Source organism: Aulonocara stuartgranti, assembly GCF_965226115.1.
Source record: "Aulonocara stuartgranti genome assembly, chromosome: 3".
Taxonomy (NCBI): Eukaryota; Metazoa; Chordata; class Actinopteri; order Cichliformes; family Cichlidae; genus Aulonocara; species Aulonocara stuartgranti.
In genome coordinates, this window is record NC_138941.1 from 58,785,554 (window position 1) to 58,809,331 (window position 23,778).

Sequence of the window (23,778 nt, forward strand, 5' to 3'; positions counted from 1 at the left end):
TTCACTTCATGTTTATCATGTATGTTATATGAATTTAACTAAAAATCAAATACACATGTAGTCACATAAATAGAAAATAATTATATTTAAAATGATGTAAAGTATATAAGATTAGTTTTAAAAGACTCTTTGACATGTTTATATGCTGGAAGCAGAGGCTCCCACTCATGTGTGGAACAAGTCAGCGTCAGTGTTTTTAATGTTTTGACACAAAATCAAATGGTGACCTCTAGTGTCCAGCTGCACTGAAAGGACGCAGCACAGCTGGAGCTCTGTGTGTTCAGCCTCTGAGGTCTTCAGGTGAACCAGCCTGTAGCTCCAGGTCGGCTGCAGAGTTTCTGACCTTTAAAGACAAACATTAGAGGTCTTTGTGATCAGATCAGGCTCTGTTTCCTTCCTTCATTTCCCGACTCTGACATCAGCTCACAGCTTCAAATTAGTGACTGGTGTTGAGATTCAAGCTGAAATCCAAACTTCTGCTCAATAAGAAATGTTCAAGTCTTCTCTTCAGCAGCTTCCAGGATCTCTTCTTCTGACTCTTTGTGTCCAGCTGATGGTTTCCACATGCTGAGGCTCTCTTCATCAAGGTCTCTACACCGGTGTGTGAGCAGGAGTCACTCTCTTTAAAACAAAACACAACTGAATATCACAAGTTTAAGAAACTTCAAAGCAGAGACAGAACAACAGAAACAATCAAATTTGATGAAAGTGCTCTGATAGAGACTGACCTCTGTCTAAGTCAGTATCCACCTGCTCCACCCAGGATCAGCAGGAGGAAGAAACTCACTGCAGCAGCAGCAGCGATCAGTCCTCCTCCGCCTAAAAATAAGAACATCCCACACAGGAGACGTTACTGAAGGAGAACTCAAAGTCTTTGCACTTTTATTCTGAAATTGTTCCATGATTAGTAGGAACAGGTTTTTGCTGACAGGTGAAGCTCTGCCTCTTTTTATTTCATGTTACTGACCTGCTGCCAGGTAGTGACAAACTATCCCTCCAGCTTTTTTGTGTTGCTGCCATCAGCTTCAAACTGAGTTGATGTTTTTTTTTTTTCAATAAATAGTAAAAGGTCTCAATTTAACACTTGGTGTTTTCTATGTTCTGCTGTGAATCAAATGAGTTTATGTGATTTGCAAATCACTGTTTTTATTTATATTTTATATTAACTTATTTGAGAATAGGGCATAAAACAGGTCACTGTTTATTGTGATCTTTACAAAGAATATTTTTACCTCTAATTTTGTTATTTTTCATTCACAGCTGCTGTTTGCAGAGGTCTGGATCACAGTGCTGCTGTTGTCACCACAGTTTTAGCAACGTTTGACTGTGAAAAAAATGTTTTTAATTAACAGAGAGAGAAAAAAAAACATGACTCTGTAACTCTGGGAGGAAACATCTGTATATTCCTTCACTTGAGAGCTCCACCTTCTTGATCTTGATCAATGCGTTGCAGCTTTTCAGGCCATCCTTGAACAGCTCCGTCCTCCCAGGTTTCAGTTTTAAAGGGCACATGCCTGTGCTGGCTCTGTGGGTCTTCGGGGTCAGGAGGAAGGGCCAGTCTCCACCACTCATGGTCCTCAACCAGGGGCTCAACATGACACGGCAGGATGGCATCATTGTCATGAGTGGACACGATTGGCTGAGATGAACTGATCACCTGAGGATAACTTGAGACACAGAGAGCAAACATGAAACGTTTTAGTGTTTTTAAAACAGGGTGAAGCTCAAATATTAACATATTCCCTGAGCATCCGGCCAGAGTCAAAGAGCCTTGCTACACATGTTCAAACACTACTGCATATTAGAGTCACTGGGAGCTGCTTTCACGTCATGGTGAAAATCTCTGTAACAAACCGATAGAGGTCACAACATGAAGAAGTAGCAGAGAGAGAACTGTTTCAGCTGAAGTTGTTGATCCATTTTCACTCTGCAGTAATCTTCTCTGTTCTCTGCTCGTCCATCACTGCTTTTTTGGATCAGCCACCAAATAGGACAAGAACAGACCACAGCAGACAGTGAGGTCTGCAGAAAACATCACTTATGCTGAACTGATCTCCAATCAGGAAACAAGCAGGTATCATCACTGCAGACCCGTCACACCCTGAACACTGTAACAGCTCCTAACCTCTGACATGTGTTTCTTTCCACAGGCTAAACTGTCTTTATTTAAAACATCCACCATACCTGCTGCTGAACCACAATGTGCTGTTTATACTCCTTACTGTACACACCCGTGTATATACTGTATGTATAGAAACCAATTATGCACTCTTTATTTATTCCATGATTTATTTAAAAAATATATATAAATATTTCATGGAAACTGATTTAGAAAAAGCTGCTTTTTATTTAATTTTTCACATGTTAACCTTTCAAATATCTTCAGCAGAAATGAATAGCTATTATTTGAGTCTGAAATGTCTTTCTGAGCTTCCTGCTTAAAAACTCCACACACAAAATGAACAGTATTGCTTTGCTATAACAAACTCCATGTAAACAATCTTGGTATTAAAATAAAGCTATCGCTTCTGACATTTCATCAGAGATGTAAATATTATAGTTGATTCTATTGTGTCAATGTTACTGAGGCTCGAAGATAGAAAAAGTAAGTATGTTTTAACCTCTTCTAATTTATTTTTGGATTTTATTGCATAAAACCACTTTGAAAATATGCTTGAGTAGACAATAAACTCCAGAAAACCAGGAACCGATGTATGGACATTATATAAAGATTGATGCTGCTGAAATGAAACAGTAAAAGGTGATAAAACTTTTGATAAACTCATTGCCAGACATGTTGCCATTGGAGCATTTTGGCACCATCTACCAGTTTCAGTTCTTTGGTATTGAACGGCAGAAATGATTGAACTTTATATACATGCCTAAAAATGGTTGTTTTTTTTTAATTATTTTTTTAAAGAATTACCCCCACACTCAGGTACATTGGATCTTTTTGCCTTTTAGAAAACGCACTTTTAGAAAATAGCCTTTAACTTTGGTTTGCTTCTCTGTAGCTTGTAGGGTGGGCTCGCTAGAATGGGTTAGGGCGCTCTTGGATTAACTGGATCTAGTTCAGTTATTCGAGTAAACAATGAAGATCAGGATCCGTTAGAGTTTATATTCTAACACAGCAAAATGAGCAGAGAAAAAAAGACAAAAAATATAAAATCAATTTGCAGCTGAATGCAGGTTTCCCCAACCTTATAAACGATGCATTTGCATAATCTTCAACTGAGACTGAAAGTGTCACTTGGATGAGTGACAAAACGTTTCTCCCACTGAAAATGTCCAGTTGAACAGAATCACCTTTTTGGGATTTCCTTACCTGGATGATTGAACATGCATTTAGACAATTTAAAGTTGAAAATTTAAAGTTTCAACTTTAAAACAACTTTATTACTTTTTCTCCTTTTCCATTTTCTACTTAACATGGAATTAACAATAATCCCATTACTTTTGAAAATTTAGTCACATATGAATATACTTCACTCCATTTTTCATTCAGTTTATGAAATTTATCTTCAATTAGATTCATCCTCAGTTCATTCTCGGATGAGCATCCATTTTGACATAATCTCCTTTTACTTTTTAAAACTTGTGGTTTGCTGATCACAATATACTCAATAAAAATAGTCAATTGAATATATTGTACATTTACAATATATTCAAACAGGCTGTGTAACTCACTCACCCTTCCCATCCTGTTCACATACACACAGACTCAAAGCCTCTGAGGTCATCTTTACACAAACAAGCCACTACATAAGAAGTCTAACTGAAAGGCCCTTCAGGAACACACGGAAAACCTAATCCAAACCAAGCCCTCTTGCCACCATGGAGTTGTGTAACTACCTCAGTGACCTTACCCTCAGAGTAGATGAGTCATCTACCTCATCCAGAGACTCTGCTTCCTCTACGGAAGACATGTTAGTGAACTTCAAGTACTCCTTCCACCATCCGACAATATCCTGAGTTGAAGACAGCGAGACTCCACCCGCACTATACACAGTGTGGGTAGAGCACCACTTTCCCCTTCTAAGTCGCCTGACTGTTTTCCAAAATTACTTTGAGGCAGTCCGAAAGACAACATAGCACCTGGGATCCCTGGGACACACAAATCCATCCATATCATTTTATATTTCAATGGATTGAAATGATAAAAGTTTAACATAGAATGCATAATCATGTTTAAAATAAAAGATCTTTATTGTAAGGTAGTGACTTACAAATAATAAGTCACAGGGTGTCACTGTTGAGCTGCATATACACTGTAGATTTGAGCAATTTTGACAATTGTCCCCTACAGGACACCCTAGGTCGAGTTTCCTGTTTGTGAGGGCGCCATCTTGGCTCAGAGTTTTCTGTGATTACTTTGCAAAGTAAGCGCTGTCTTTGGCATTCCACATAGTTTATATTAAAAAATCAGTATTATACTTTGTAAAATGGTGATTGTCCAGTCAAACTATGAATATACTGTATTTATTGAGATGTTCATGTACTGTCTGATGAGAGTGTGTTTATGTTTGGAAATATCTGTGGCGATTTGGGGCAACACTTCTGCTTGCTAACAGAGGACTCATTGATGCAATGATGAAGAAGATGAAGAATTAGTTCTTCAGCTACAGTTTGCTAGTAGTGTTGTTATGTAAATTTTGCCTCATACACGTACCTGAAACCAAGAAATGTTGTTAAGATGCCAGTAGCTGAGTTGGAGTTGTTTATGCCCCAGTGTCTAAATAAGCGCTATGGTCGGACCCACATATTGAATGACTGGTCTCTCTACTGTGCACCCCAATCCAAACCAAAATCACACAACGCAGAGTCCAGGGTGGAGGGAGATCCTTGGACTGGCAGGGTTACATATACATGATTATTATGTGATCTTATACATTCTTCCGCTGCATAGAAACAGACATTTTTTTAATCATGTAAAACAAAGAACAGTGCATCAAATAATCACATTTAGGCTGAATTAGGGGCTTTTTTAATTTGATTGCATGTAAATGGAGTGGAAACCACATCCTTGTTTATCCTGTTATGCACACTGCTTATGTCCTTTTAGATGTTTTTTTAAACACAGAGCATTTCTCTGTCTCAGGAAGACTAAAACCTGTCGGTGAGCTAGACAGAAACACAGGAAGAGGAAGTTCTTACAAACAACTCATCCTCATTTGAGCCTGACACTCACACAGCCAGCAGAAAGACAACATGGAGGTCAGAGTTGCTGATATCAAAGTCTGTGAGTACTGATCCTTGTCTATCTATACAAACATACTGAATCAACTATTGAAAAAATGCACCTATGAAATTAAAGGGCAAATTAACATATCTAAAACACACTTATTAATATTAATGAATTAATTATGGAATTTGTAACTGCTCAGTGCTAAATGCAGGAATCAACACTAATGATGAAGAAAAAATATTCAAAAAGTTTACATGTTTAACTATCATTCTTAATCCCTACAGTGATTAATGTGCTGTTGATCTCAGTTACAGTAGCTGAATTCAGTGACTCTCAAACACATAGTAAGTAGTTAAAAATTCATGTTGATCTATTTATAACAAAAATGTAATAGGTAAATATTGTCTCATGACAACATGAAAGGTTCGGCAACTATTGCACTTACTTTTGGGCTACAACAGCTGCAAAAGCATAGTGCATTCCAACACAACATTACATTAGAATACAACTTTGAAAAAAAAATCTGTATTTAAGAAAAACCTAAAAATACAGCATACATGTGCATTTGTTTCAGTAAATATAGTAATATTGTCCATTTGTGTTTTGAAAGACAGAAGCAATAACACATCTTGATTTTCTGTTTTAGATTCAGGTTTTCCTGAAGTTGTTCCAAACAGGCAACAGTTCTTTGAATTAGAATCTATCACAATCAGCTGTGAAGGGCTACGTGGACTGAGAGGATGGAGAGTGATGAAAAAGATAAATGGAGACCTTAGAACATGTGCTCCAACCTGGGATAGAGCTACTGGGCCTTGCAATATTAGTAATGCATATCCGAAAACTGACAGTGGAGAATACTGGTGTGAAATGGGAAGAACACAAAGAAGCAACTCTGTCAATATCACTGTAACTGGTATGCACATACACTAAAAAATATAAAAACATATTTAGTCCATCCACTTTTTAGATCTGTTGGTTTGGTATATCAATTACAGTGTTGTGTGTGTGTGTGTGTGTGTGTGTGTGTGTGCGCGCGTGTGTGTGTGTGTGCGCGCGTGTGTGTGTGTATGTGTGTGTGTGTGTGTGTGTGTGTGTGTGTGTGTGTGTGTGTGTGTGTGTGTGTGTGTGTGTGCTTAAACAGGTAAATAAGAATCATTTTACACATTTCGCTTAAGGAATGACATATGACCAATTTTTAGGTCAGTTGTTTTTGGTAGCAAATACAGCACATTATATTTGGAAATTAAGCATTACTCTGATAACAAAAGCATCTTCGTCAAAGTTTGTATAATGTGTTATGCATTTTTTCTTAAAAATGATATTTGACCTATTGCCTGTAGTATTTGAAAGATTATATAATTTAATCAGAAATCAAGTTTTCTATAAGAAACTTTTCAAGTCATGTGCCATTCACATTCAGATGGTCCTGTGATCCTGGAGAGTCCTGCCTATCCTTTGTTGGAGGGAGATAATGTGACCCTGCTCTGTAAAAAGAAGCATGCACACCCCAATTTCACTGCTGAATTCTATAAAAATGGTGCCTTCATTGGGATCAGTTCAACAGGAAAGATGATGAACCCCATTGTCTCCAAGTCTGATGAAGGTTTCTACAAATGTGGCATTTCTAAGACTGAAGAATCACCAGAGAGCTGGCTAGCTGTTGGAAGTAAGTTTTATAGACAATTAAAAGCTGTGTGTTTTATCTACAATGCATTTTGAAGCTTTGCATAAACATGAAGTTCATGTGTTCAGATACGCATTATTTGATGAATGTATACCATAAATTGATGGTTTAGGGTTTGTGTTTGGTTTTTTATATTAATATAAATTGTTTATATTAATTTACATCATTATAATTATGTCTAATACACAATGCATGCAATTATCTTTCTAGGAGCTGATGCTCCACCTCAGGTGCTTCGCTTAGACCTCTACCTTGTGTTCGGCATTGGTTTCTGTATTTTAATGGTGATTATTTTGGTCCTTCTGACTGGAGTATTTCAACATCAGAAACATCAACAGACCACCAGACGTCACATAGAAGAAACTTCTTTGACACCAAGTATGGCTCACCATTATAGAACATGACTTCTTGTTTAGCTTTGAAACCAATAAACCAAATCATAAGCATTGGCTGCCCTGGCCCTCTCCGATGTCACTCCAGAGTAGAGATGAAGACTTACACCTTTTTTAGTAGATTAAAACTAATACATGCCCATGCTACATTTCTTTTAGAGTTTTAAAGTTTTTTAATTTTAGTCTGTTCTTAGATGGGTACTAGGTAACATGATAATGCCATAATATGACATACATAGTTGAGGTTTTGTGAATACATATTGGATGCTACTTTCATGAAATTAAAATCATGCTGTCCTTTTTTAAGATGTTCTAGTGCTGAAACACCGTAAATTTGGTATTATTATTTGGTAGGTGGTTGCTAGGCAACATGATGATCGCATAGTACTTACATAATATCATAAATGCGTATCTTTTATGTTACACTATCTGTACTTTGTGATTAGCCTTGGCATGTGCGAGTCAAGCTGAGGAAACATTCTTCCTTCATAGTTATCTTTGTATTATGGTCTTGACTTGCCTGTATGTTCCAATGTCTGCAGGGGCCAGCATAACTAATTCTACCCAGGCGATGCGTACCCTCATCACAAGAAGCAAAGTTGATGAAAGGTAATTTGCCTAACGTGAAAATATTGAAACTATAACATCTCTAGCTGTTTAAAAAGCCAGTGGAAGAAACAATGTAATCATTAAAAAAGAAAAATAAATGATTTTTTCAGCAGTCCATCACTTTTCTGCTCCAGACAGAAATTATTGATCAAGACTTAAATTTATCTGATGTTTTTGTGAGCATTTGTTAAAGTCTTGTCATTATTCAATCATTGTTACACTGTGTGTCAGCAGCTGAGCACCCTCACTTCAACATGTAGGTTGTTTGAAGGCTGTGAAGTATCATAATGAATGTGCACATAAGATATATTTTTAACTGGTGGTCACATGCTCAGCCACTTGACAGCTTAAGTTGTGTGTCTGCAAGTGAAATAAAAAAAGACTAGAAGTTTTTAAATTTGGTACCTTATTTTATTTTATTTTATTCATAATTGCATTTCATAAATGAACAAATCGTATTAGAGTAAATAATGTAGAAGAGCAACAATGTATAAATCATGTGTTGTTTCAAATATAATTCCCAGAATGCTTCAGGTTTCATTTAAAAGAAAAAAAAAGAATATTTTGAAATTTAATTTGTACTCAAAAGAGAATCAACCCTAGCAGGCATGTTCATGAAGGTACCAACTCAGTTTTAACAGAAGAGGATTTGAAACACTTCTTTTGTACAACCCAAAGCCACAAATGAAGGATATATTAGTCTCTAATGCTCTTTTTTGAATTTTAATGTTATTGAAGCTATGAGTGTATGGAAAAAAACTGTCAAAAGAGTTGCATTTAGAGAGAAGACAATGGACATTTCTGTGTTTATTAGCAGAATTTTGATGTTTTAGATTGTGCTTTTCTATAAACAGTGAATGTGTTGATTTATAATTGATGAAATGGTGTCAGTTTGCATGAAGTAAAAATGACCCCAAGACCATATTTTTTCATCGTCTTTATTCTTCACATGAAAGAGGAAACTTCACCCACCTCACATCATCACTTCTAATTTAAAAGGTAGCAGTGTGTTAAAATTAAACATGAAAGAGAGAGACAGTTCTATTTACTCTGCCTCATTACAGGTATGAGAGTGCTGTTGCAGATTTTTAAAAATATACTCACCGTGGCCTTTGCAGCAACACAATATGACAAATGTAGCTTAAGACATAAAGCTAAAATGTCATAAGCCATCAACACAATGTTCATTTATAGGAAAAATGGTGATAATATTGTCAACACAAGACTTGTCTTATATGAAATAGTGAAGATTGGGTAAAGTAATTCTAAAATACATGTTTGCAACATGGCTTTCATCTCAAAAATTCTTGAGTGAAGGTTACAAATGAGGCAGTATCATCAGTAGGCATGGCAAACATTTTCAGTGCTATGCAGATGACATACAGCCAGTGTTGGGAAGGTTACTTTTAAAATGTATTCCATTACAGATTACAGAATACATGCCCCAAAATGTATTCTGTAACGTATTCCGTTACGTTACTCAATGACAGTAACGTATTCTGAATACTTTGGATTACTTAATATATTATCATGCTTTTTACAACAACGTGAATGTACTATTGCTGTGTGATTTATTACTATTACTGAAGGTCCGCGACTCCGAACTGTAGTAAAGGGACCTCTGACTAATACGGCGGGGTCCCTGTCGGCTCGTAGCCGAATAATAGCTTTACTTTGTTGTGTGGGTCAACTTTTCTTGCGAGAGACAGAGAGAGGCGTTGAAAGACTGCTCCAACTAAACTTATTGTTTCGGAGGAAAACACGAACACGGTGTACAGTCGAGTCTTAATAGCTTACTTACAACTGGGCTCGTCAGGCACTCTTCTTGGCTGAAGTGGTTATTATTATATTTACATGCTTCCAGCTCCCGTTTTTCCTCGATGACAACTCGTACCTTTCCACTCCCCTTTTTCTCCCTCCTCGCGCTCACAGACACATAACGTGTATGGCAGTCCATTCTCCCTGCAGCACGGACTACACCGCCCATGATGCTACATTCTTTAGAGCTATGCTTGTAGCATTCCGCCTGTTAGCTTAGCACGACAACAACAACAACGAAAAGGCGCTCTCTCACCCAGGAAACACACAGTCGCAGAGAGAGAGAGAGAGAGCGTCGCCCTGTAACCATGGCAACCGTAATGCTGCCGCCTGGAACAACAGAACGTAGCTGTCAAACAAAACCCAAACAGTCCTGACCCGCGACAAATTGAAACAGGAAAGTACCGCAGTGTAATCCATTTATTTCAACAAAGTAACTGTATTCTGAATACCACCTTTTTAAACGGTAACTGTAACGGAATACAGTTACTCATATTTTGTATTTCAAATACGTAACGGCGGTACATGTATTCCGTTACTCCCCAACACTGCATACAGCTTTATCTATGTCACGGTACTGGGTCGTGTGACCCAGTGTTTGAGTTTTTATGTATCTTTTGTATTCATTTTTGTTCTAGTTTAGCTCATCTAGTTAATTTCTAGGTTGCATTTTAGTCCTTTGTTTTTTAGTTCTTTTTGTCATCCCCCCCTGAACCAAGGCTACGTTCACACTGCAGGTCTTAATGCTCAATTCCGATTTTTTGGTCAAATCCGATTTTTTTGTCTGCTTGTTCACACTACAAATAAAATGGGACAGCAAACGTGCTCTAGTGTGAACGCTCAAAGCGGCCCACATGCGCAAAAGAAGACGTCACACACAACGTGCTCTGTACACCCAGAGCAAACAATATTGTTTGACTGATGGCCCTTAATATAAAGACTTCGGACTTTACGTTTCCCAATTTTTCCTCTAAGTTATTTTGTTATTTACATAATAATCTAGATAACCTAATAATTATCACATCTTATCTTACAGAGAATGTGATGATTTTGTGGATAATTAAAGTCAGTCATATATCCACAAACACAACAAGCTGAAAGTCAGTGATGCTGCTCGGTTTGCAGTCCTGAATATCACGGCACAAGCAGGATTCACTGCACTGTTAATGTTAGCTATGTTATATTGCTGCCTCTGTTCGGTGGTGTCGAGCCAAACGGACTTGAACATGTGTTTGAACGAGCTGACGGTTCACTCGTTAAGCTGAAAGAAAGATGCTTTAATCACAGCGGTCACACATGTGTCCACTGTACCATCTGGGAACTCTTCTTGTTTAGCACTCGTAATAACACAAACACTGAATCCTGCTTATCTTGTGCTGTTTTGTAGCAGTGTATACACCTGAGACTGTCATCTGTCTGTCTGTCCTGCACTCTCTCTCTGTTTCTTTCTCTCTGATTGTGGAATAAAAGTATGAACATGTGTTTATAAGTTACACTTGTGTTTGAATCCTGCAGCTTATCACACATTTGATTTCCATGTGTGACAACTGCAAGTGTCCAGAGTGAGGACAGACTGAGGGACCCACTGCTGCACATCATCTGTGAGGCTTTGCACCCCTGATGATCCACCAGGACAAACTCAGCAGTGTGTGAGGAAGAGGAGGAGAAAAAGCCAGCAGCAGCTGACAGATGGAGAGAATAGAGAGACTGTTCCCTGTTTGTGAAGGACTGCTAGAAAAGTTTAACATAACTAATTGTCTGTCCTGAATCAGTCTTATTAGGTAATGTTCAAATACTTTTATCATCCCAGTGTTTTCAGTGTGGGAGAAAGTACTCAGGGCCTTCAAGTTACACACTGTGAAAGGCAGCAACAAGTGTAATGTTCAGAAACCTAAAGTATGTATCAGCAGCAGAATGGAGCTAAAAATAAATGTTTGTTTCAGTTCTATGAAGCTTTGAGTATTTTGGATTAGTAGCACTGCCGTGTTTGTTGCATCATATTGCTGTAATTGTTTATATGCTTTATATATTCCGGGGTAAGTTGATCTATAGTGTTACATCATATTCTATAAGGATGTTATGTGTTTGTATACTTTCTGCCCAGTTTGACCCATTTAGCAGAAGTCAGCCTGTTTAAGTCTCTGATATGTATTCTGTATGACTTAAAGCAGTTATGACATGGTCTGATTTTCTCACCCAATAAAGGAATATTTAATATATCAGTCTACTCTTCATTCAATCAGAAACAGTTATCACAGCTCGTACATTTTCTTTTTACACATATATGTAGGCATTGAGCCAAATGTATCATGGTTGCTAGGCAACCTGAACAGTGCGACGAAGGCTAGACCGTCCCATTTCACAAGCCTCTCTTACTTCCGCACTTCTTGTACTACGCGTAGTGCGCGCATTTCAAGCGTGCAGACCCTGAATTGGGATACAGCCTCTGTGTTTCATTCAGTCTGCGTCGCGTCATCTGTTACCATCCCTGTCACTTTAGCTACACGTCATAATTCATAGTTCTCAAGACTCTGTTATTGTCATGTTCATAGTTATCTGCTCCTGTTGTGTTTTCATAGTCTTTCATGTACCAGTCCAGAATTCTGTTCTTTGCCTTTTCATGTCGTGTTCATTGCTCATAGTTACAGTAATAAGTCACAGTCTTAGTAATTGATAGTCTTTAGTTGTTTCCCAGTTTAGGTTCTTTGTTTGGGTTATTGCCATAGTTTATGTTTGGTTATTTTTTCTTTACTGTTTACCGGCCCTAATAAAGGCTCGCTTTGAGTTCAGTAAAAGTTTTGCCCCCTCATCTGTGTCCTCCAAACACCCACCGTGACAATCTATCCATGAAGCCAGATAACACACCCCAATTAGTTAAATTGCAGCAATGTCTTAAAGACATAAAGACCTGGATGGACTCTAATTTTCTTCTTCTAAATTCAGGTAAAACTGAGACTATTGTACTTGGCCCTAAAAATCATTTTCTCTGTTAACGTTGTATACGTTAACTAGTTAACATGAAAACATGTTAACTTGTAAAGTTTTAGATTTGGGAGGGAGACACTATCTCTACTATTAGCATAAGGCTTAAAACTTTCCTTGGCTGTTTAGTAGTTGCAGTGGAGAATGTTTGTACCGCTTGCTCCTTGGTTACAAGGAGCTAGCGGTAGTCTTCTGCCAATGAACAAACTTACATTTGAGAAACAAATTAAATTAGTTGTTCAGTTCTCCTTTTTTAAATTAAGGCTCCTATCCAAGGTGAGATAATTTTTATGATCCAACTTGTACAAAATGCTGCAGCCTGCCTTTTGACTTGTGTGAAGAGACATCAACATATTACTCCGGTCCTTGCTTCCCTTCATTGGCTTCCAGTGCATTTTAGAATTTAATTTTTGACTTATAAAGAGCTAAGTGGCCAGGCACCAGACTATTTGTCTGACCTTTTGCAGCATTATACGCCCTCTAGAGCCCTTTGATCAAGTGATCATTTACTCCTTACCTTACACAAGTTTAGGATGGTTCATAGAGGGGATCAGGTGGCTGCAGTTGTGGCGCCGAAAATGTGGAACGATCTACCTCTCCACATTAGAAAGGCCCCAACTGTTACTCTTTTTAAATCCCATTTTAAAACATTTTTTTTTCACTTTGGCTTTCGATACTGCATGAGAGTTACCAATTCTTTTATCCTAATTTTCTTACCTGTTGTTGATGTTAATGTCACTGTTTAATTATTACTTTGCACAGCACTTTGGTCAACTCTCTGTTGTTATTGAATGTGCTTTGTAAATAAATAAATAAATAAAACAAATAAAATAAAATTCATCAGTTGGATATGTCAGAGCCACCGGCCTGTAGCTGTTGAGGTCCTTGGGACGTGGAATCTTTGGCACTGGTACAACACAAGAGGTTTTCCAGAGCTGTGGGACTCTCCCCACCCTCCGGCTCAGGTTGAAGATGCGCTCCATCTGGACCCACTGCCTTCCTGCCTCTGATCCTCCTCAGTTCCCTCCTAACCTGGATGTTCGAGAGAGACAGGCTGGAGCTTTGTGTTGGCTGCGTGCTGGATGCTGTGGTTGGGGGTGGAGAGTAGTGATCAGGGTGAGTAGAGGAGGTGTGAAGTGGCTGAGGTATCTGAGGTGGAACAGCAGCAGTGGGGGTGGATAAGTCTGCAGCTGATGTTGAAGACTGCCTCACGGCTGAATCAAACCTATTAAAGGAATGATTCAGTTCATTTGCCCACCTCACATCCCTCCCAGGCACAGAGTTCTGACCTTTGTGGCCCGAGATGGTTCTAAGGCCTCTCCAGACTTCACCAACGTTGTTTTCTTGAAGCTGGTTCTCCATCTTCTGCCTGTAGCTGTCCTAGCCTTTCCTTATCAGTCCCTTCAGCTCTCTCTGCACCCTTTTCAGCTCCCCAGGCGCAGAAGAGGCATACAGGTAATAAACTGTATGCCTCTTCTGCGCCTGAGTAAAGTAAGTCCAGTGTTTTACTGTCTCTGGTTGGGCATGTCAGATACTGGGTGAAGGTGGGCAGTGTGGAGTTCATTGAGGATTGATTAAAGTCCCCTAATATTAGGAGAAGAGCTTGTGTTTGCAGTCTGCTGACCACAGTATGGAGAGCGTCACAGGCTGCATCCGCGTTGGCCAAGGGAGGGACATACGCTGTTATCACGATAACATGTGAGAAACCCTGGGGATGTAGAACGGACACATACTAACGGCTAACAGCTCAATGTCTCTGCTGCAGAGTTGTTCTTTCACAGTGATGTTCCCAGGGTTACACCATCTGTCGTTCACAACACTGCCAGTCCCCCTCCTTTCCTCTTACTGCTCTCTCTCGTCCTGGTCGCCCGCAGCAGCTGGAATCAAGGTAGTGTCACGCTCGTTCCGGAGTTAGCAGTGTTAGCCAGGACTCACCGGTATTCCCTCTGTGACCAGGTTAGCGATGTGAGCCCAACCATCTAATTAACTCTTAAATTAATTAATTTATTTATTTATTCATGTATTTTTTTTTTATCAACTACAGAAAGAGTAGCTTTCTAGATATCTAATTTTAAGTCCACATTTTAAGTCTCCATTTTAGAGACATAATTGGAGAATACTGGTGCGAAATTGGAGGGATGCATATAAGCAGCACAGTCAACATGCATAATTCATAATATTTGCATTTGGCATACTTAGTGGGATCCAGATAAAATTTTGTTTCCCTCTTGACCAAGCTGCATCTCTGTTTTAATGTATAGCATAGAATAGATATGTACAGTACAAATGAGCTATGAGGAGAAAAAAAGCCATTTTGTAATAATTTATTCATGAATTGTAATGAAGCTTAAAAAAATCTAATGGGATACCTGGGACAACATGAACTATATGGAAAAAATATTATGCCACACCACTTAATCTGAATCTTTCCTAAAAATGTTGTGTGGATTAAAATGCCATAATGATTCAGGAGATTTTAAGCATTCTTTTAGCTTATAGCTTTAGCTGTACATTTTCTCCTTAAATGTACAGTTCAGGTCCATGAAGTCCAGAAGGCCAAAACCACCTTTATCTTTAGGTCACAAGGCAATGATTTGCTCTTAGTCTCATTAAATCAAGCACCTATTCATGCTTCTACAAACCTGGTCACTGATTTAAAGGGTTGTACTGCAATAGGAACAAGACCGTTTGTCTTTCGCTCCTGGGAAAATTCCACAATCATATGTTGTGTTATTTCAAAATGGCTTTTAGGAATCACAGTAACTCAGCCACAAAGTGGAAGAAAAAAAGTTACAAAGCAGGGGTCGCCAAGTGGTTAGAGCCATAGTGCTTTAAAGTTCTCTCTATTACCCAAACTCTGCTGACTCAGTAACTGCAGAAATCTTAAACTATGGCATTTCCATCAGCCATCAGCAAAAACAAAAACAATAAAACACGGTGCACTGTGGGTTTCTATGACTGAGCAATTACTTTATTTTTTAAATTTTCACCAGATGCCAAAAAGTAGGCTGACTGATCAAAATCTAAAATTGAGAAAACACAAAATTCAATAAATAAAAGGGCATAAAACAAATAGTAGGCTATAGGGACATTTTCATGCAATCACATGTGTTTGAAATGGAACCCTGTTGGGCCTCAGTCACCACAGAAGCACAGGAAGAGGAAGTTCGTACAAAATAATATATCCTCAATTTAGTCTGATGTTCATGCAGTCAGCAGCAAGACAGCATGGAGGTCAGATTTCCCACCATCAGAATTTGTAAGTACTGACATTGTCTTAAAAAAATACATGGATAGACTGAAGGGCAAATTACAGCCATATATTTGCATGTATTTTTATGGTGAGCTGTTTGTAACAGCTGTTTGTAACAGCTCACTAATAAATGCATAGGACTTATTATTAATGATGCAAAAAACCCCAAAAAAAACATGGTCATGCTTTATAATATGAACCATAAATAAGGTGCAAGTACCCTATTCTAACGTGCATTTTGCAGACAACAAGGCACAAATACACCGTACTTACATGCAGTTTGCAAGCAACAAGTCAGGTTTTTGCAAGAAGCAATGAACAAAGTACACTGTAAGTACAACTCATGTTTTTGAAGTCAACGATGAAACAAGTAGATTGTAAGTACTGTGTACTTTCTAAAATGTGAGTCACCTGCAAGACCGCTGAAACAATTAAACAATTACACTGTACCACACATGACTAAGGCACAAGTAGCCTGTACTTTCATGAAATATGAAATATTTCAATAATAACATAAAATTTAATTAGGTAATTTTAATACTGGGTGATTTCATGGTAAAATCCTGGAAAAAAAAACCCCAACAACTATATTTCTCCATCTTAGATCTTCTGCCAGTAGATTCCTGCAAAATGCAAGTAAATACAGGGTACTTGTGCTTTATTAGCTGGTTGTGTTAAAAAGTGTTATCAAAAACACTGACAAAAATATTAAATATTAAAAGTCTCATTCTTAACCTTTTCAGTGCTGAATGTTCTGTTGCTGTTGGTTACAGTAGCTGAATTCAGTGATTCTCAAACACATAGTAAGTTTTTAATTATTCATGTTGTTTTTTGTGTTTTTTTAAGTGTCTGTGTGTGTGGATGTAGTAGTGTGTGTAATAGATTTTATAATCTCTTAACAATCTGAATGTTTTTGAAACTAATGCAGTTGTTGTTTTCCAGCTAAAAATAGAGCTACAACATAAACCTCTAAAACAGTTCTGAAATAGCCCTTTATATATATGTATATATGTGTTGCATATATATATATATATATATATATATATATGTGTGTGTGTGTGTGTGTGTGTGTGTGTGTGTGTGTGTGTGTGTGTGTGTGTGTGTGTGATATTTGAATATATGGAATGAAATTTGTATATATATAGAATGATCTTCTGAATATATTTAATGAAAAGTGACATTAAATTTGTTTGCATTTTTATGACTTATCTTGGATGTAAAATGGTATAACGGTTTCAGTGATGTGGTATTATGTGTTATCATGTGCTTCAGCTTCTGCTTGACATGTTATCTCAGTTGACATCTCCATCTTTGATTGATAATTTCTTTCAAGTATTGTGCAAAATCTTCTCTTCGTTTGAAGAGAACTGTCACAAAACAGTTGTCAAACTCTTCAAATTACTGAAATATTTCTGCTGTTGCCATTTTGTAAAGGCAGATAATTCAGAAAACCTTAACTATCGACATGAGGTTCATTTATTCTATATATCCAAGTTTTATTCTATATATTCAGACATTGACGGCAGAGTCTTTATTTGATTTTCTGTCTCAGATTCAGGTTTTCCTCAAGTTGCTCCAAACAGACAGCAGTTCTTTCAAGCAGAGCCTGTCAATATCAGCTGTGAAGGGCTAAATGGGCTGACTGGATGGAGAGTGATTAAAAAGATAAATGGAGGTGTTAGACCATGTGCTTCAAAATGGGAAACATCGATTGGACCTTGCAAAATTATTAATGCATATCCATCAGCTGACAGTGGAGAATACTGGTGTGAACATGGAGGAATACAAAAAAGCAACTCTGTCAACATCACTGTAACTGGTATGTACATAGAAAAGCAATTATGTGTTAACATATTTAGTCCATTCACCATTTTTTCTGTTAAGTATATCACTTACAGTAATGCACAATGTCATATTTGATATATATTTTCATAACACTAAGGGATAATTTTTCTTCATAAAATGCATCACAATCATAATAAAATAACACAAATACATATATATTTACTGCATGTGCATTGTAATAATCAGAAGTATCATATGTTTTGAAAGAGATTTCTATTTAAAAATGATGTGAGCTATTATAGTTAGTAATGAATTAATATAATTAATGATTTCCATATATGTATAATTTTAACAAATATCACTTTTTGAAACAATAACTGTTACACATTCTGCTATTTAAATTTAGAAAGTCATGTGATCCTGGAGTTTCCTGTCCAACCTGTGATACAGGGAGAAAATGTGACCTTGCATTGTAGAAAAAAGGATGCAAACTCCAACTACACTGCAAAATTCTATAAAAATGGCGTCTCCACTGGGAGCAGCTCATCAGGAAACATAATGATTCCCACTGTATCCAAATCTGATGAAGGACTTTACAAATGTAGCATTGCTGATGCTGGAGAATCACCAGAGAGCTGGCTAACTGTTGGAAGTAAGATGCATCAATATTTTCCCCCCAAAAATGGAGACAAACTTTTTATCTGTGGCAGCAAAGATGGACCTGACCACACTTGAATGCTTTTCAGCATCTTTATTCACTCAGTTTCTTGCGTCATACACTCACAGCCGCAGCTTTTTAGCTGCCAGCCACATGTACACAACAACAACACAGTCAGGACCCAGTTCACCCTTATATGCAGGGGAGGCATGACGAGCTGATGCAGCTAAGGTGTGTCAGTCTCACCTGCAACCGCGCCATAGTACCCAAACTATATTTTAAAGCTTCATGATAAAGTGTGTAAATGAGAAATAATATATGGTCCATGATGAACATAGCCACTGTTCAAAGAGACATCAGAATGATGCCTTTACATTTAATTTTTGGAGGTTCAGTCCTGAAGTTGGTTGTTTTGTAACATAAGGCAACATCTTTATTTCGATATCTAATGATAGTCTGGTGTTGACGTCCATAGGATTGCTGTACACAGGTATGTGTAGTCAAAATGTGGTCGTTGTTGACATCTCTTTTTTTTTTTTAACAACAAACTTTTAGGTTATATTGAAATATCTGAAGTTCTTGTGGTGTTATTCTTAGTAAGGGTTTAGTTGACGCTTAGTCTAGTTGTGTTTTCACCCATGTCTCTGTGTTTGTGTCTTTTCCTGTCTTTTGTGTTAGTCTGTCATAGGTATCTTGTCTGCGTGTTCATGTTGTCAAGTTTGTGTTATCATGTTATCATGTCTACGTCTCTACATGTTTCCTGTTTTATTTTGTAAGTCTTGTGTTTCTTTGTTCAGTGTTTAGTTTTACTCTTCTCCTACGATGTTGTTATGTTCATTTGTGCCAACTGTTTCACTATGTGTTTCTACTTCCCCTGATTACCTCCCGTGTGCATTTAGTCTGTGCGTTGTCATTCAGTCTTTGTGAGGTCATCTGTTTTTCTTTACTCCAAATCACAGCGAGATTAAGGCTTTCACGATTCTGTTCAGGTTATGTTCATGTTCATGTTTCTTGTCCATACAAACTCTTCATAGTTTCTCACATACACCTGTGCAGAACCGTGTTCATGTCACTGTTTTCGTAGTCACTGTTTCTTCCGATTTAAGCCTTAGTTTAGTTTTGTCCCAGTTCTTTTTTTACCTTGGTTTGTGTACTCATGTTGTCACCCTCTATAAGAGGCTCACTTTTTGTTTGTCGAAGTTATTTGTTGTCTATCATTCACGCAACACACAGTCAGCTCCAGCTGCCTTTTGTTGTCCCATGTTTCCTAGCACATTTTTTCTATTGGCTAATGATTGGATCAGTATGCCACCTTCTGAAATGGGACTAAATCATATTGGGTATACATAATTGTCTTGAATTGGATTTATTTAAGTTTTTACATGAATATATATATATATATATAGTAATTTAAAACATTTTAATCCTTTATAATGCACATTGCAATTATCTTTCTTGCAGGTCATCTTACAGTGCCTTACTTAGAGATCTACATGGGGCTCTGCATTGGTTTGGGTGTTTTATTGGTGGTCATTCTGCTAATATTGGTAAGAGTGTTTCAACGTAATAAACATCAACAAACCATCAGAAATCACACAGAAGAAACTTCTTTGACACCAGGTATGTTGACAGTATGCTCATCAAAACATGTCTTTTTATTTTATAACAATAAGCATGCTTAGTGATTCCTGGTGGCCATAATTAATTAACTTTTTTTCTTGTTTATTTTGTCTTTTTTATAAGCAGGTGCTCAAAATTCTACTGCCTCCTTCCGGTCTCCCTCTTCTGCACAAACAGGTCTGGAAGGCCAACATTTGTTTAGGAATAAAAAACATGAACTTCAAATCTACAGGATCATGGAAATTAGAAACACAGTCCTTTAGTAAACCGTATACCCTAGGACATGCACCTGCTATTGTATTGTTTGGTCTGTGATTTTAGTCCCTCGGCAGGTTTTTTAGTGTTAATTTTGATATCAAATGTTTCATTTAGCTTTTAATTTAGTTTAATTTTATTTTTTTTGTGGATAAAACAAAATTTAGGCATCTAAATCTTTTGAATTTTAATCTTGTCTTAGTTGACTGAATATGATTAATATTATAGCAGACTTTTGATTAAAATTGTTGAATAAAACATCATCTTGTTTTAGTCATAATTTAGTCAACTAAATTCATAGTTTTAGTCGACTAAATATCATAAGACTTTAGGAGACTAAAAATGTATTCAGTTGACTGAAATAGAAAGTATAAAAGTTTGAAGTATTTCGACTGGTGTGTTTCTCCAGACAACTTATTTTCCTTGACATAAAATGTGTCTCTATATCTACTCTTAACATTTTGTCACATTTTCATGAGACACGGGGAGCACGAGAGCTCGATCTACCTTCCCCTCTGCAAAAAAAGGCTTTACCATTTCCCAGTATAGCCTTATTGCACAAGCAAGATTGGTCAATTATTTTTATTAGGCAACATGCTGTTATCATTTTTTGTGTATAAATTGCATGTTACTGTTATGAAACAAATTGTGTTGTGTTTTCATGTGGTAGAAGCATATATCCTATAAATATGTGCCACTCTACTGGTTGCTAGGAAAGACAATGACATTGTAATAACTAATATAAATACGAACTATCAGGGTCCTAAGATGTAAGTAATATAATTTAATTTAGTAGTAACTTGTTGACCAAAAACAACAACACAACATTTTAACCATCACTCTTGTTTTGTCATTTCTCTTTCATTTTACTATCTTTACTTTGAGATAGTTATCATATAGAGAAAGTGTCTAGAATGAGAGATTTAAAAAAATGTAACTAAATTGTCTGCCCATATCTTTATACTTTGTTTAAGGTTTGGCTTATCTCTATATTTCAGTGCCCGCAGTGGTAAGCAAAGCTGAACAAAACAATGAGACATATTCCCTCATCACAAAACCAAGAATGCCCAAAGGTAATTTCCCTAACACTGAAGTTATAATACCCGTAATTGCTTAAAAGGCCTAGTGGAAGAGAAATATGCTATCATATAAAAAGTAACATCTTCCAGAAGTCCACACATCACATTTTCACAGCCGGAAATAAGTGAGGACAATTTACATTTAAATGTAATGAAAAGAAAAATCATTCTTATGATGCTTTGTTGTTATATGCCTGCAGAGGACCATGCACTTGAATCAGTCCAGGAGACGTATGCTATGGTCAGAAAACCCAGCAATGTGAAAGGTAACTGACACTGAAAAGATTTAACATCCTTCATGCTCACCCCTATGTTTTGAGAACAACTAAAATGTATGTTAGTTTTGGTGCTTTTGGGGGATTTCTGACAGTGATGTTATATATTTTTTCTTTTTGATTTATATTTCTTTTAAACACACCGTGTGTGTTTCATGTTGTTGATATTTTGAGCTTTGTTTTGTGGATCTCAGAAAAAAAAAACCCACACAAGAAACTGACAGAAAAATATGTTGATGAGTCCCCTCGGTTTATCAGATTTAAAACAGTTAGATAACACTGTTTTAAATTTGGAGCCTTAATTTGTCATAGTTGGCAAAAAATTTGAAATTATTAGTTGGTTCAAATATAGTTTCCAAAATTTCTGATAGCTATGTTGTTATTTCAAAATAAATAAACAACTGTTTTGAAATTGATTGTGTCTCCAAACAGAGCTGGCGGCAGCGAGCTGGTTGCAGAGAGGTGCCAGTCAACGAATTACTGGCATGGATCCGGATAACTTTTACTGTGCAATACAAAACTAAAAGTAAAGGGAATGCTAGTCTTCAGTGTGCCTTTTATTCCTTTGGAAAAATTGGCATTTATATAAAATACAATGAAACATTTTTGTTGTTATTAGCACATTTCATTCCTTTTGTATAAACAGTAAATGTCTAATTGGTGAAAAGATGGCTGTTTATAGAAACTTGCAAACATCTCACCCTCATGGTTTGTTTTGTTAATTATCTCCATTCTTCATCTGAGAGTAAAACGTCTGCCACTTCACATCATCATGTCTATTTTAAAGGGTAGCAGTTTTTTTTAACAAATAGTGAAGCCCAGGTCTATTTGCTTTGCCTCATGCCTCATTATAGATATGAATACACTGTTGCAATTTTTCAATATACTCACTGTGGCTTCTGTGGCAACACAGTGTGTCAAATGTTGGTGTTGTGTCAGCTATCAACAGAATATCCATTTATGGTAAAGATGGTGCTGTCAACACAAGGTGGGAGAATAAATTTAATGCAAAAAAGTCTGCATTTTGTTATAAGAAATTTATGTAAGATGATTATGTTGTTAGCTTGTTTTGTGAGTTGTTTTCATATATATATATATAATGGCTTCATTTCTAATTTTTTGTAATATGTTTGGTGTGGACTCTTATTAAAAACACTGGCCTAACAACTCATTTGTGGTTAATATAATTATTTATTGTTGCTATAGTGAATTGACATAGTAAGGTATTTAATCTCAGAATTCTTTCCTCACACAACACACAACAGCTATTTCTTCAGCATTGTGACCAGCACTAGAAGTATTCCAAGTTGGATTTTTTCTCCTCCTGGTTTCAAATCAGGAAACTTTTGCATGCAAAATGAATGTGATAACATCAACATCACAATCCTCCTTTGTTTAGTCACAAAATAACGTAAAGGACACAAATATTTTTTAGCAGTGCAGGTGGATAATCATTGTTAAAGGCCAACATTTAGTACTCCAAGCTAGTAGTGAGACATGTTTTATGATTTGAAGATGGTGAAAAGTAAATGGACTCTATACACCATGTTTCATTCCCCCTTTTAACAAACACATTCATAAAAACACATTTTTCTGTGTTTCTATGTATTTTCTGTGCTGGTGTGATGGAAGAGGAATCTAGGCACAGGATGAGATGGAGATCAGTAATCCACTGTGGCAAATCTCAAAGGGAATAGTCGAAAGAAGAGCTTAGGCTGATGGACAGATGAAGTACTGTTTTATCTGTGAAATAACCTTTTTTGACAACTGTTGCATTTTAGGGGAAAAATGAAATTAAGATCGTTAGATATCCAAGTCACCTCATCTGTCTCGTCCAATGAAGATCTAAGCACTGAAACATCAGGTTAATGGAGAGACTTGATGTGTTTTTTCTTTCTACCACATCTGTCACCTTGCAATGTTTAAGAACTGTACAGTAAAAACATCCTCCAAGATGACTTGTAAAGTATCAGCTGGGTACTTGTGCATACTTTGTACAACTTTCAGCTTGCAGTAAATGTATTACGAAACTGTTGAACACAGTAACTTTTTAAAGACATCACTGTGTACATTTACAGTATTTTATATAGCCACCATGTATTGAAGTAGCTATTACCTGGAAATAAGCTGAACTGGAAATTTTCTCATGTGGTTATTACTCTTTTCATCAGAGTTTGTTTATT

At 36.9% G+C, this 23,778-nt stretch overlaps 3 protein-coding genes across 5 annotated transcripts in view; 2 read left to right on the forward strand and 1 right to left on the reverse strand.

Moving 5' to 3' along the window:
• The window catches only part of LOC309701829 (butyrophilin subfamily 3 member A2-like), a 329,790-nt gene that overhangs the window by 28,702 nt on the left and 277,310 nt on the right, over positions 1–23,778 (reverse strand). The gene's annotated exons all lie outside the window — the stretch shown is intronic.
• On the forward strand, positions 5,206–14,244 carry LOC309703150 (low affinity immunoglobulin gamma Fc region receptor III-A-like; the record flags this gene model as incomplete). Its single annotated transcript, XM_082527860.1, has 7 exons — positions 5,206–5,239; positions 5,470–5,529; positions 5,832–6,098; positions 6,606–6,851; positions 7,080–7,247; positions 7,804–7,870; positions 14,202–14,244. The coding sequence occupies exons 1-7, from the start codon at positions 5,209–5,211 to the stop codon at positions 14,242–14,244; spliced, it is 882 nt and encodes a 293-aa protein (XP_082383986.1). The 5' UTR covers positions 5,206–5,208.
• On the forward strand, positions 15,892–23,709 carry LOC309701836 (Fc receptor-like protein 5). 3 transcript variants are annotated; one of them, XM_082526113.1, is made up of 9 exons: positions 15,892–15,929; positions 16,667–16,726; positions 17,476–17,742; positions 18,115–18,360; positions 19,828–19,986; positions 20,110–20,163; positions 21,240–21,314; positions 21,521–21,586; positions 22,028–23,709. In XM_082526113.1, exons 1-9 carry the CDS (start codon positions 15,899–15,901, stop codon positions 22,117–22,119), a joined length of 1,050 nt encoding a protein of 349 aa, XP_082382239.1. In that variant the 5' UTR covers positions 15,892–15,898; the 3' UTR covers positions 22,120–23,709. The 3 variants fall into 3 exon arrangements, with proteins under 3 accessions (XP_082382239.1, XP_082382240.1, XP_082382241.1); XM_082526114.1 differs by having other exon boundaries at positions 20,113–20,163; XM_082526115.1 differs by lacking the exons at positions 21,240–21,314; positions 21,521–21,586; positions 22,028–23,709 and having other exon boundaries at positions 20,110–20,309.